Source organism: Mus caroli, chromosome 19 (assembly GCF_900094665.2).
Source record: "Mus caroli chromosome 19, CAROLI_EIJ_v1.1, whole genome shotgun sequence".
NCBI lineage: Eukaryota > Metazoa > Chordata > Mammalia > Rodentia > Muridae > Mus > Mus caroli.
This window is the reverse complement of record NC_034588.1, coordinates 54,108,705-54,123,037: the sequence shown is the minus strand read 5'-3', so window position 1 is coordinate 54,123,037 and position 14,333 is coordinate 54,108,705. Positions and strand designations below refer to the sequence as shown.

Here is a 14,333-nt window from a genome sequence, read left to right as displayed (position 1 = left end):
TGGACTCATAACTTATAATGAGTTCTTCAATTTCGAATTAAAATGAAACCCAGTTTTCCTTAGAAACAGATAAAAATTTCTGCCCTCTTACAATAGTTATTTGCTTTTAATATTAATGCGTGTGTGTAAAAAATCATCAAGAACTATGTATTTCCTATGCATAAATATAATTGTACAAAATAAATCTAGAAGTATAGGGCATTTTATAAAAGAAAGCTAGTCTTGGATTATGTGACACAAAAGTATGGTTTCTGGAATCTATTGGACATGACCTGGAGTTCTAAACCATGCCTCTGAAGTGCTTCGGCCTCTGAGCTCCAGCTGAAACCTCGGCCACACTCCACACTGGATCTTGGTTTGGCAAAACAACCTGTAGGAGTTTGAAGTAGATAGTGGTGTTTCCAGGGCTTGTGGCCCTGCTACAGGTTGAGTGCCATGATCCCCAAACACTCCAACAACTCCCCCATCCACTTGTGTTGGTTTGTTTCCTTAGGTCTAACTAGATCAGCAAACATGTATCAAATGGGATTTTTAATAAAACAACTAAACCCACTGTGACCTCACTGCCTTTCACGCTAGAAGGCTGCTGCTCCCAGAGTCTGTTAACCCAACTACTCCACAAACCTGATGAACATCAACACCTTCAGATCAAATCCTTGGCCACTCTTCTGCCTGGGTGGCTAATGGCCAGCATTTGATGTGGGTGGCTGTTAATCCTCAAACCCACTCCTCTCTGAAGTCATTGCACCGGGTGGTTTCCCTAAACCCCGCATTCCTTTTCAAACTGCTCGCTGGTTTCTCTTTTCCCTCCCAACCTTCTTATGATGTAGCGGCTGGAACTTAGTCTTGCTCTTCTCCATATAGAACTCGTCCCCTGTATAATTCCATTCGAACTAAATCCTCGTTTCTAGTCTTCTTCCTAAGAGCCCTGTTCTGACTCAAATGGTCAGAGGGAGTTTCCTACAGTGTAAGTCAAAGCCTGCTCAGAACCTGCCATGACTCACCCCACACAAGGCAAAGCTTACATCCTTCTCCACTGCTCCATTTGCCGCCCTCATCCTTTCCTTTAACTTAACCCTTTCTTTTCATAGACCTCTTAGCAAATCACATGGCTTCCTGGTGAAATAGAAACGTATTTAAAACACTCTACAACCACCAAAACCAGACACTATTGTGGATGCCAACAAGAGCTTGCTGACAGGAGCCTAAAATAGCTGTCTCTTGAGAGGCTCTGCCAAGTGCCTGACAAATACAGAAGTGGATGCTCACAGCCATCCATTGGACTGAGCACAGGGTCCCCCATGAAGGAGCTAGAGAAAGTACCCAAGGAGCTGAAGGGGTTTGCAGCCCCATAGAAGGAACAACTATTTGAACTAACCAGTACCTCCAGAGCTCCCAGGGACTAAACCACCAACCAAAGAAAACACATGGTGGAACTCATGACTCTAGCTGCATATGTAGCAGAGGATGGCCTAATCGGTCATTAGTGGGAGGAGAGGCCGTTGTTACTGTGAAGGTTTTATGTCCCAGTATAGGGGAATGCCAGGGCCAGGAAGAGGGAGTGGATGGGTTGGTGAGCAGGGGGAGGAGGGAGAGAATAGGGGGTTTTCAGAGGTGAGACTAGGAAAGGGGATAACATTTGAAATGTAAATAAAGAAATTACCTAGTAAAAAATAAAATAAAAATAAGATAAAAACCTTGCATTAATATATTCTACAGCTATGCATACATAATTGCATGTATGAAAAAATAAAATAAAACATTCTAAATGGGTATTAAAATTTTTATACAAAACAAATCCCCATGTATAGTGACAAATAATTGGGTTTGGGCACTGACTGAATATGATCTCAAATTTAGCAAATATATACTACCTCAGAAACAGCCATTTATATATTTGAACAATAGAACTTAGTGTGTTATGAAACTCTAAAAATAAATACTTACTTCAGAACCATTTGAAAAGAACTGTAGTTAAAAGTATATCCTCCAATCACCCACATGAATTTCCCATGTAAAACTGCTTTATGTGAGGCCCGACCTACGGAAGGGCTGAAGGGTTTGACATTTGGCAAAATCCAGTAAGACTCAGTAGAAGGGACATTCAGAGAACAATCTGGGCCTGTTTAAATAATAAAAAAAAAAAAAAAAAAATCAAGCAACACATTGAATCAAACAAAGATCTTACATTACCGAAGCAGATTACACAGATGAAGAGAATCTAATGTTCATCATATTAAAAATGTAATACAAACATTAGTCTGACCCTACAAGGTAGAGCACACCTCTAAAACCATCAGGCAAAAGGCTGAGGGAGGAAGACTGAAAAATCATGGGCAAATTAACAACTCAGGTACATAGTGAGCCCCCAGCCCAAAACCTTCCCTCATGGAAAAAAGACTGACATATAACTTGCAAATTAATCCTTAACAAGGAAATTATAATCAGATTTTAGCATGTTCTAATGGATATCATAATATATTCATAACTTGTTAAATACCACGAAATGTCCTATTTACTTTAGTGTGCTTCTATAATATTAAAGTGGAAAACAACATCCTCAAATCCGAGTTTGGTCTATTATGATGTGACCTTAGACAAATCTGTTTACTTTGCCCAGCATCAAGCTTTCATACATAAAGAGGAAATAAAAGTATTCACAAATGCTATTATAAGTATATACAAAAAGTATATAAAAGACGTTTATAAAGTACACGCTATTAAACAAATGTGATAATAAGGATCACATTATTAAGGACCAAACTGGCTTCAGTAGGTAGCCTCGTATATCAGAAAATTAATAATAAGAATAATGTTCAGAAACTAAAAATTTCGAGCTGGGCATAGTGGCTCACACCTTTAATCCCAGCACTCAGGAGGCAGAGGCAGGCAGATTTCTGAGTTCCAGGCCAGCCTGGTCTACAAATTGAGTTCCAGGACAGCCAGGACTACACAGAGATACCCTGTCTCCAAAAACCAAAAAAAAAAAAAAAAAAAGGAAACTATAAAAATTTCATAAAGTAAAATCAATTATTAGTTTAGAATGACGTCCAATAGCATAAAACTGGAGCAACAACTGTCTCTTATCGAGACTCATGTGATTGATTAGGTGTCCTCATCCATAAGATACAGATGGGGTGATCAGTGACTCTGAAACTTGGTAACAGAGGAACTCACTGTCACGACACCCAGTGTCGCACTGTACTGCACTGCACTTCCTGTTGCTACACTACATTTCCTGTCACTGTACTGTGCTTCCTGTCACTGTGCTGTACTTCCTGGCCCTGCACTACACTTCCTGGTGCTGTGCTGTGCTTCCTGCCACTGCACTTCCTGTCATGAACTTTTTGCCGCACTGCACTTCCTGTCACTGTGCTGCACTTCCTGTTTTGCACTGCACTTCCTGTCATTGCACTGCACTTCCTGTTGCTACACTACATTTCCTGTCACTGTACTGTGCTTCCTGTCACTGTGCTGTACTTCCTGGCCCTGCACTACACTTCCTGGTGCTGTGCTGTGCTTCCTGCCACTGCACTTCCTGTCATGAACTTTTTGCCGCACTGCACTTCCTGTCACTGTGCTGCACTTCCTGTTTTGCACTGCACTTCCTGTCATTGCACTGCACTTCCTGTTGCTGTACTTCCTGTCACTGTACTGCACTTCCCGTCACTGCACTTCCTGTCATGCAGTTGTCGCTGCACTGCACTCCCTGTCACTGTACTGCCTGGTGCTGCACTTACAGATACAATGGGTACAGGCTGAGTCTTACAGCAACACTGGCTGAACCAGGCCGGCATCTGTGTGTATCCTGTGTGTTTCTCACTATCCAAGATCTGCCATTAGAATCACATGTCGTGACAACCTATAATCACATTACTATTTAAGTCACTTGAGGTCACCACCAACCACAGCTACATAAAGCAATAAACCCAAGATAAGTGTGTGTGTTCTGACTGCTTCAGGAACTGGCCTGGTTGTCCCCTATTCTCTCCCTCTCCTTATCACTGAAGACAAAGCAGAATTGGAATTAAGCCGCTGGTGACTACACAGGTTTCTAAATGTCAAGACGAATAGGGAGGTGCCGCTCCTTTCAGTTAAATCCAAAGTGCACGCTGCCCTCTTCTGTCACCCGCCATTTACAGCAGACAGAAGTGCTCCCCCAGAGAACAAATGGTGAGGTGACTGCCCTACTGCTAACAGCCAGGTTTGGGGCTTTCAGTGGGAGAGCAAACCACTCAAACATCACTTTAAATAAAACCCAACCCAGCGGCTGAGTGCAGACCTCAGTAAACCTTCACTCTGTTCAATTCTCTGAAAGCTGAGAAAGGAAGGAGAAGAGACCACTGTGGGGCTGACAGAGGCTGGTTTACAAAGAGTGTGTGGGAGGGGGTGTGGAGGGCGGGAGTGGAGACAGCTCCACAGAGTGACCGGCTAGGGCTCATTTGGACAGCAGGCAGCAATCCAGCGCTGATGATGGCCCTGGCCGAGCTGGAAACGTGCCACGAGGGCTTCGTCGCCACTCTGATGCAGTAAGAGAATCAGAGATTATGGAAGGAGATCAAAATACCAACATTCAAAGGAATCTAAGGGAGGTTTCAATCCTGTGAGTGCTTTTAAGTGACTCTGCCACATTAAAAGTGACTGTTGATCTGGTGGGCACAGCAAAGGGACCAGAAGCAAAGCACGGAGACAGAACTGAACCAAGAGCTACTCCTTGTGATGAGAAAAAATGGATTCCCAGTACAGCTTCTGCTGAGGAAGACCATGTAGACACTTTAGGATAGACTTAGAATATTGCTTGGTTAGGGAAGAGGCTTGAGAGGGTAGACACCAGTGTTGAAAAGTTCTTCTCGGGTAAGATGCTGTCAACCAGGATCACACCAATCCTATTAATCTGCAATCTGACCTCCCACGGCAATTGCAGCCATTATCAGTGACCACTGGTAGCCATAAAACTGAAGCAAGACTGTCCCCCAGCAAAGGAGACTCAGTAACATCACAAGTGACTGTTACCACTTTGTAGCAGTAAAATGTTTTTAATTACGATTGTACATTTTTATAATAGTTTCGTTGTACATTTAAAAATGATAATTGTACATGTATGCAGTATTGTATAAACATATAATCACACTGTGCTCTGGGAACCTAGGAAAAATACACATGATTCACTATATTGCAACATTTATTTCATTATAACCATCCAGAATTAAACTTATAATAACTCCAAGATTATGCGCCTTCATTTAATATGTTAGATATATTGTTTTGCTCAAACTAAATAATTGGTCACATGTTTAAAGTGAAATTAATTTCTACAGTGCCTTTCTTATATCATTTAGCATACCTATATTAGTTTGCTATATCCACCATTTTTCTTTCTTCCACTTATCATTTAACATGTATACTGAAATCTCAAATTCTCCAAAGAATAGGGGGAGGAGGGGGGAGCAAGATGAGAAAACATCTCTAAAGAGTGCTATCTTCCAACTCCACTGAAAAGCATTTGTTACAGCACACAAAAGAGTCTGCGTGTGCACTAGGCTCACAGAAGCAATCACTAAGGCCCTACTATCAGTTTCAGTGCATTTTAAATGCTCTCAAACTGTTCTCAGGATAGTAAACTTTGCAAACCCTAAGTCACATGACTGGTAGTCATCACTCCACACCCTCTCTAAGAATAGGGTGCACACAATTTAGGTGAATTATGTCATTATAAAGGGGTGTCTGTCTAAGCAGAAATCGGTGGTCTCCAACGTCCCAATTTTGAGGGGTAATGAGGCTAAAATAAAGTTGTAGGTGGAATCTCGATATAGAAACTATTCCAAAGTTGGTTGGAACAGAAAAGGGGCATTGCCCCTTGAGCCCCTGTGGCACTCATTCTGAAAATCATTGTTATTATCAAGATACATGAGATACATGTACTAGAAAAGAGTTAACTTTAACATCCTAAAGACCTATTTCTGATCATTACAGCCACCAAGGCTATATACACAGACATTTAAAATAATGAAGTAGAAAGGAAAGCATGCTGGTTAACATTTATTCTAGGCACAAAAAAACCAAACCGCCCATTTGATTAGTCTGGTCTCGTGTTCACAGAATACCCAAACAGTATGTCTAATCTTCAAGCATTATTCACAAATGCAAATTTTATAGGTTAATAAAATGCATTAAGCTTGGTTACAAAAGAGATGATTAAATCAAGAGCTATTATCAAGTATCTACTTACTAAAAAGGAAATGTCACTATAGCGTTAGTCCTTGGGAAACTATTTCAGAGCAGGGAGACGGCTCAGTTGTTAAATGGCTGCTGTGCCAGCATGAGGCTCCATGTTAGGATCACCAGCATCCACCCCAAAGCTGACAGTGATGGCACACATCCACAGTAACCCAGCACTGAGGGAAAGGGACAAGTGGATCCATCCTTGGGAGTTCCAAGGCTAGCCTACTTATGAGCTCCAGTTCAGGAAGAGATCTCCCCTCGCCCACCGCAACGAATAAAGTAAATAGCAATCTCAGAAGACACCCAGTGTCAGCCTCTTGCCCTCCACACATAGACATGCACATACCACATGTGCACATGCATACACCACATACAAACAGAATAGTACAAATGAATACATTTTAATACTTTATACAGTTGTCATCCTAGGACCCAGACAAATGTAAATGAATCTTTCTAAAGAAGATGAAATTAATAACAAGACAGGTTAGTTGACTTACCGAAAATAAGCCTGTAAGCTGGGATGATTTCTTCATAAATTGAAGTGACTATAAGAATCATCCACTCTAAGAATCAGCACGTTACAGACTGAATGCTTGTTTGGGTTTACCAAAATTCCTAGATGTAAGCCCTAAACCCTAATGTGATGGATGAGAAAGTGTGCGAGATACACACGCATGTGTTCTTGCCATAGCTCTGACAGAGGAAAACGCAGCAAGAAGGCAACCAAGATAACCCTCCCCAGAACCTGGTTTTTCTCATTTCTAATCTAAGACATCCAACCTCCAGAAGCACTAGTGGGCGGTGAGTGCTCTGGTTACTAGAGCTGTCGGCATCTGCCAGGGAAATATCAGAGTGAGCTAGTTAGTACATGTCCACATGGCACTCCTTTGCACATCCCACTGACCATGGTATCCACACTGGCTGTAAGGTTAGACTAGAAATACAGTATGTAGCTGCCAGATCTAAAACTCAGTGAGCTCTGTTTGCAAAAGGAATTAATCAATGCTGGAAAGACACTGGTCTCTTCCAAACAGCACCACAACTTCCCTTCTGCTCAATCAAGTTTTAAATACTTATGTTGCTCTAACAAAAGCCCAAGGATTCAGAAAGTCACATAAAGGAAAAAACGCTTGGATTGAGGCAGTTGCTATAGCATATTGCCACATCTTGGAGGCCCCTGTGAAACTGATTATTCTTTACATGTGAACATAAAGTAAATTTGTTATGTTTTGATTTTTATTTAGTTTTAAAATATCTTCTTTATCCAATTATTACAAATAAATGTAAGAGATAAACATTTTCCAAAACACCTTTTTCCTAATGTGACTTAATATATTGGAAAAATCTATACATTCAAGGGTCTATGATAGGTCACCAAAAGTTCGAGGCCAGCCTGAGCTACATACATTAAAAATATCAGAAGCAACCAAGAGGTCCTAATGAATCAACAGAGAAACTGCAGTACATCCACACAGTGAACATTGCTCATGCTACAAATAAATGGGCTGCAAGTCACTGGAGCACAGGAGAGAAACTTTAACACAGAATACCAAGTAAAAGAAGGTACCCCTTAACTTTACATGCTACATAGTTTCTGCTACAGTCACTCATCACAGAACAATGTTGCCATCAACAAAAGACCACATCTGTACATCATGGTATCAATGATTGTATCATTTAAGGAGAGCACGCCCATCTTCACTTGCGCACTACTAAACTGCATAAGCTTCTCAGAATACACCAAGAGTGCCATAAAGACTGCATATCACATTCAGAAGACAGGAAGAAGGTCACTGGCTGCTGACAGCTGAGGGAAGGACCTGTGACGAGGCAGAGTACAGGGAGTGAGAAACGCTTCTGTGCTATACTGTAAGGTGGTTGGATGCCATGGTACCTTTAACCAATACAACTCTAATATAAACCATGACTTTAGGTAACAGTGATCTATTGATGTAGGTTCGCCAGTTTTAACAGGCATACCGTTCTGGCAAATGTTGTTGTTAGGGAGAGCTATGCTAATGTGGGGGAAGACTTTCTGTATCTTTTGCTCAGCTCTGTTATGCTGAGTCACAGAACTAGATGAGTCTGGTGTGGAAAGCACTGTATATAAGCCATATTTTACTTCTCTAGCTGAACTTTAAATACTATTTATATACAACTGTCACTATGGAAAATGAAAAGATTTTAGTTTAAAATTTTAAGTTGGAAAAAGCCTCAAAGCACTTTCTGAGGACACAAAATTGGCAAGTGATTAACTAACTTAAAATACACAGCCCCACTACTAATGAACACTTGAGAATTTACACCTGTCATAACCATAAATAATATGTTATCAATAATAAAAGCCCTTTTGCAGGAAATCACTGGTATAGTGTGCTTGTGTGATTCTTAGTTAGGTCAGCGAGAACTGCTCCAACTGCTGTCGTGTGTTTAATATGCCTCTGATTATGTAATGTGTGCATCAAAGTTCCCTCTGTCAAAAAGTACAATATGCCGGGCGTGGTGGCGCACGCCTTTAATCCCAGCACTCGGGAGGCAGAGGCAGGCGGATTTCTGAGTTCGAGGCCAGCCTGGTCTACAAAGTGAGTTCCAGGACAGCCAGAGCTACACAGAGAAACCCTGTCTCGAAAAACCACACACAAAAAAAAAAGTACAATATTAGCACAAAGATCCTTCTATGCAAATGGAACCAGCAAATTAGACCTGAAGAGATGATTCCAGCTAACTATATGTATCCTTTAGTTTGTCTCCACAATGACAAATGTATGACTTAATATGCTTAAGAAACCCAAAACTCTTCAATGTGTTTTAAAGCTAATCTTTAATGGCAGACAGAAGATTTTAGAATTCTTTTCGAGGAATCTGACTTTTACAACAAGCAGCTAAACTTTTATTTATTGAAATAGTCTCTGTCCTTTTTTAAAAACAGCCACAAGGGGTCAGTCTTTCCTAAGAAAAACATTTTAAGCACTCCTATAACTGTAAAACTGAATTTCTTTTTTGCAGTACAGTATGTTACCAATTATGAGGTAAATTTGAATACACCACACAGTAAGTCTGGTGATGTCATCCGGGCTCTGAGGAGTCAACAAAAAGATTACAGAAGATTATAACGATCACATGCCTCCAATTTTAAGTTTAATGTGTAACTTCACTTAATCCCTAAAACAGCATGTAGACAGGCCTTTCCCAATTTTATTTATGAAAATGCAGATGCTAAGAACTTAACTGTTAACCTAAACATACCATCCCCAGCCCCCCAAAAAAGCCAAAAAACAAAAACACCTGAGAATTGGGTGTGCAAACTAAATCAATGCGTGTAGCATTTCACCCACCATCCCCACGTGGCCACTAGCCACCCTCAGCCGCCCACATGCCAACCCCACGCCATCCCCGCACTAACCCCCGCACCATCCCCAGCCATCCCCGCACTAACCCCCGCACCATCCCAGCCCAACCCCTGCACCATCCCCGGCCAGCCCCGCATCATCCCCGGCCAACCCCCATACCATCCCGGCCATCCCCGCGCCAACACCGCATCAACCCCATGCCATCCCAGCGCCGCCTTACCTTGCCAACTATCGTTGCAGACACAGAGCTTCTCTCCTGTTAGGTCACAGTAGCCATGATCTGGACTCCCACAATTGGCTTTACAGTAAGGAATGTCACATGCCTCCCCTTTCCAGTATTTGTCGCATTCACAATACACTTGACTTGCAACAGAGACACTGGTTGTACACTTTCCATGACCAGAGCAATTGTTAGGACAGGAATTGATCCTGCAAAACATAATTCGCGGGCTCAGATATCATTCGTATATTGCCTGCCTCGGCCTGCCAGGCACCAGGTGTCATTCCACCTCCTCCACGCTCTCAGCTCACTGTTACTTATGCTGCGCGTCTTAGTTCATTCACAAGATGTCTTCTGCTAACAAAACTCCGATTTCAAGGACTCCCCTCAATGTCTGAAGCACCTGCACAATTCCAAGCGTGATGTTTTGGTTTGGGGTTTTTTTGTTTGTTTGTTTTTGGTTTTTCGAGACAGGGTTTCTCTGTATAGCCCTGGCTGTCCTGGAACTCACTTTGTAGACCAGGCTGGCCTCGAACTCATAAATCCGCCTGCCTCTGCCTCCCGAGTGCTGGGATTAAAGGCGTGCACCACCACGCCCGGCTCCAAGCGTGATGTTTATAGAGACGTAAATAAATATTCTGAATAGATATGTTAAGGAGAGATGTTTTGAACTTCTAAAACTTAAGAGAACCAAGAACTTACTTAGTTCTAGCACCTTAAGACACAGGCCACCACTTAGTCACAGAAGACATGTCTTAATGCCCTTGACTGCCTATATTCTGCTATACATATACTTCCGCTGTGTACACATCTGGATACATTATAGTATGACAAGATCCCGTAATAAACCACTGATTCAAAGGTATTTCAAATACTTTATTCCTGAAGAAGATGTTCCCACTAGCAATTTCTATCTTCTTAAAGAAAAGAAAAACATGACAAATGACTCCTGTGGCTATGTCTCTAAAAGCATCTGAGAGCACCTCTCATTTCTTTACCCCTGGACTTCTAGATATAAAAGGGTTTTAATGAAATCAAATGTGTTAAGGGACTAGAGAGATGGTTCAGCGATTAAGAGCAATGGCTATTCTTCTAGGGTACACGGGTTCAATATCCAGCACCCACATAGAGGCTTACAACTGTCTGTAACTCCAGTTCTGAGGGGGTGCAATATCTTCTTTTGGCCTCTACAAACACTAGGCATGCATGTGATACATAGACACACACACAACAACCATGCATGTGATACATAGACACACACACACACCATACCACCCATGTGCATTAAGAAAATTAATTTAAAATATTTTAAGTAGAAATAAATGTTGAACATAATCAAAGGGAACACAAACTCCTGAATAAATTCAGAAGCTACAAATAGCTGAATAAAATATGAAGCCGATGTAAGACTTCAGCAAAAAGATAAAAATATTGGGAAAATGAATCAGGAATTGTGGAATGGAAAACTCGAGAAGTCAATTAAAAAATGTAGTCGAATAGGAAAACCTTGCCGATAGATCAGGTATAGTACCACAGCAGCAGGGCTTAAAGATGAGGTGGCAGACATAAAACACACAAAACCATGAAGCACCGACGAACAGAGCGTGCAAGGCCTATAGGACGCCACTTTAAAACAAAACTTCTAAATCACAGTCATAGAAAAGTATAAACTAAAAGCATAGGAAATACATTTATTAAAACCATAGCAGAAGAATTCCCAAACATAGGAGGAAAATGGCTATCAGATATAGGAGGCATGCAGCACACCAGTCAAGACCAGAGAAGAAACCCTTGTTTCAAACACAGGCAAAGTACTAAGTGTACAGGAAAAGTACTAAGCATTCAGAAGTACTAAGTGTACAGGCAAAGTACTAAGTGTCCAGGTAAAGTACTAAGTGTACCCAACAAAGGATACTGAAAGCTGTCTAAGGAAAGCATCAAGTCACACATACAGAAACTGATCAGAATCACATGGACTTCTCACAAGACCTGCGCAGTAACACAATCTTTTAGAGACAGGAACTTAACAAAACTGTCTGTCCTAACTGAAGAAGACAGAAAGTCTCCATGATAAAGAAAAGCTAAAAGACCCCATGAGCACTGATCCTGCACAAAGGAAGATCTGTAAAGCAACCAGCTACCCACTGACATATAGAACTTACAACATCTGATGACGTAGACTTCAACCTGAAATTGGTCAGAAGAGGAAAAAAGTAATTCCCATATTGACTAACGGAATAATTCGTCGAGACCATATCATTACATCAAGAAGCAAGTCCAGTCTCACAAGACAAACACCGTTGGATGTAAAGGCACAGACTGATGTCCGCACAGTAACAACAGGAGATGCCAACACCCCACTCAACAACACAGGTCACCCAGACAAAATCCAACGGAGACTCATCAGACTTACGACGTAACACATCAGAGGACTTAACAGATGTCAATGCTACCCTGCTCAAACGCTGCAGGCCACACGTTCTTCCCAGCAGCCCATGGGAACGTTCTCTAGAGTGGACCACATTGTAGAACACGAGGCAAGAAAACTGGAACGATGTCCCATAGTCTCTCTGATCACAACGGGATGAACAGAAACCAACAGAACACTTAAAATATACAGTTTCATAAAGACTGAGAAACAAACTCCAGAATGAATTTTAAAACTTAACAATCAACATGAAAACTCAATATACAGGAACCTATGCATTCAAATGAACGTGGTTATCAGAGAAAAAATACTGTTATAAATATCATTGATTAAAATCACAGAAATCTCTATTTAAAGTCTTAACGATGAAACTTTAAGTATTTAAAACAAACAAACAAACAAGAGCCAAAAATCAGTAGATGGGAAAAACAGTAAATCTCAAGAAAGTAACAGAACAGAAATGAACAACAGAAAGAATGAACTGAATAGGATGAGTTCTTCAAAGCGGTGAGCTAGACTGGCAAACCCTTAACCAACTAACCAAATACAGAGAGAAGACCCAAACTAATAAAGTTAGAGGTGCCGGGCGTGGTGGCGCACGCCTTTAATCCCAGCACTCGGGAGGCAGAGGCAGGCGGATTTCTGAGTTCGAGGCCAGCCTGGTCTACAAAGTGAGTTCCAGGACAGCCAGGGCTACACAGAGAAACCCTGTCTCGAAAAACCAAAAAAAAAAAAAAAATAAATAAATAAAGTTAGAGGCAACAGGCAAAACAGTACAACAGACACAGGCGATGCCAAATTGGTCACTGGAGCTTGTCTGAAAACCTATAGTCTAATAAACTGGAAATCTGGAAGAAATGGGTAAACCTCTGGAGACCTACCAAAATTAAATGAAGACGGCAAGAACAGTTTAAACAGACCTAAGACAAGCCACAAGACTGAGCACCAGTGTTCCAGCCAGGAACTCCTAAGCCAAGAGGGATTAACTGCTGGAGTCTCCCCCCACCTGTAAAGAGGTACAGTCACCTTGTCAAACTCCACAGGTAGCAAGTTTTGTACAAAGTGTCAGACACATAACAGATTTTCAACGATCACTGTTCTGGTTTTAAAAGATAGAGCATACGGCCATGTACTTTTATCTCCTGTGCCTCAATTCCTTCGAGTGTAACATGAGAAAACCAACTCTCCTCGCGGTGAAAACTTTGTAAAAGAGATGGAATTCCATGATGTAGCGATAGCCCCCAGGATGTCCTTGAACAGAGGGACTGTCAGACCTTAATTTCGACAGCTCTTCAAGCTACAAGGAAACCACGTTAGAGCACAAAATGGCAGCGTGGGGCACCGTGCGATCTCCCATACGAGTTGCTATTCCTGTAAACAAGTCTAGTGCTGCTTTACTTAATCATTTACTTGGACAATTTTAAATCTGTAATTAACTTTCCAACCGCACAACTTAGTGCAAATCACTCAGGATTTGAAAACGATCATAAAATCAGACGTAGAGGACAATCTGTGGTATATTGCTAATATACCAGGTTGCTTAGAAAACGATCCTATATACGTTGAAATTTAATATACCGACCTATTCCGTGTACAGAGGACATTCACATATGTTCGGTGTGCTTTTCCAGGTGAGACTGAACAAATACTTACGAATAAAAAATGTTGAAGCCAGTTAGGTTATATGCAGCGTCGCTGAAAAAGTGGAGCAGCGCGTAGCCAGACGTCGTGACCACCTCAGGCACGGTCTCGTTACCCCTCACTTCAGGAACGATCAAGCCACTAAAGGAGGTCAGAAACGAGAAATGTGGGGATCTACTGTGGCTGTGCACAGAAAATATGCTCAAAAACATCATCCAACTGAGAACGCACACACGTTAGACTGGAGAACCAGCGGAACAAATAGCAAACTTACACATTTCTACACTGTCAGGCCAACTGCTGATAATACACTAACACATGTTCTCAAGGCGCCCCACCACCTCCCCTCTCTCCTCCTCTTCCTCCTGCTCCTGAGCCACCTGCTGCTGCTGCTGCTCCTGCTCCTGCTCCTCCTCCTCCTCCTGCTGCTCCTCCTCCTGCTCCTCCTCCTCCTGCTCCTCCTCCTCCT

General features: G+C 41.8%; 1 protein-coding gene across 2 annotated transcripts in view; it reads right to left on the bottom strand.

Annotated features, from left to right (window-relative positions):
* Positions 1-14,333, bottom strand: part of Atrnl1 (attractin like 1) — a 515,328-nt gene that overhangs the window by 474,226 nt on the left and 26,769 nt on the right. For both annotated transcript variants that reach the window (XM_021151617.2, XM_029472585.1), the window contains exons 4-6: positions 13,877-14,005; positions 9,796-10,004; positions 1,948-2,122 (exon numbers count right to left, since the gene is read on the bottom strand). In XM_021151617.2, coding sequence (XP_021007276.1) covers positions 1,948-2,122; positions 9,796-10,004; positions 13,877-14,005 — 513 coding nt within the window. The remainder of the gene's footprint in view (positions 1-1,947; positions 2,123-9,795; positions 10,005-13,876; positions 14,006-14,333) is intronic.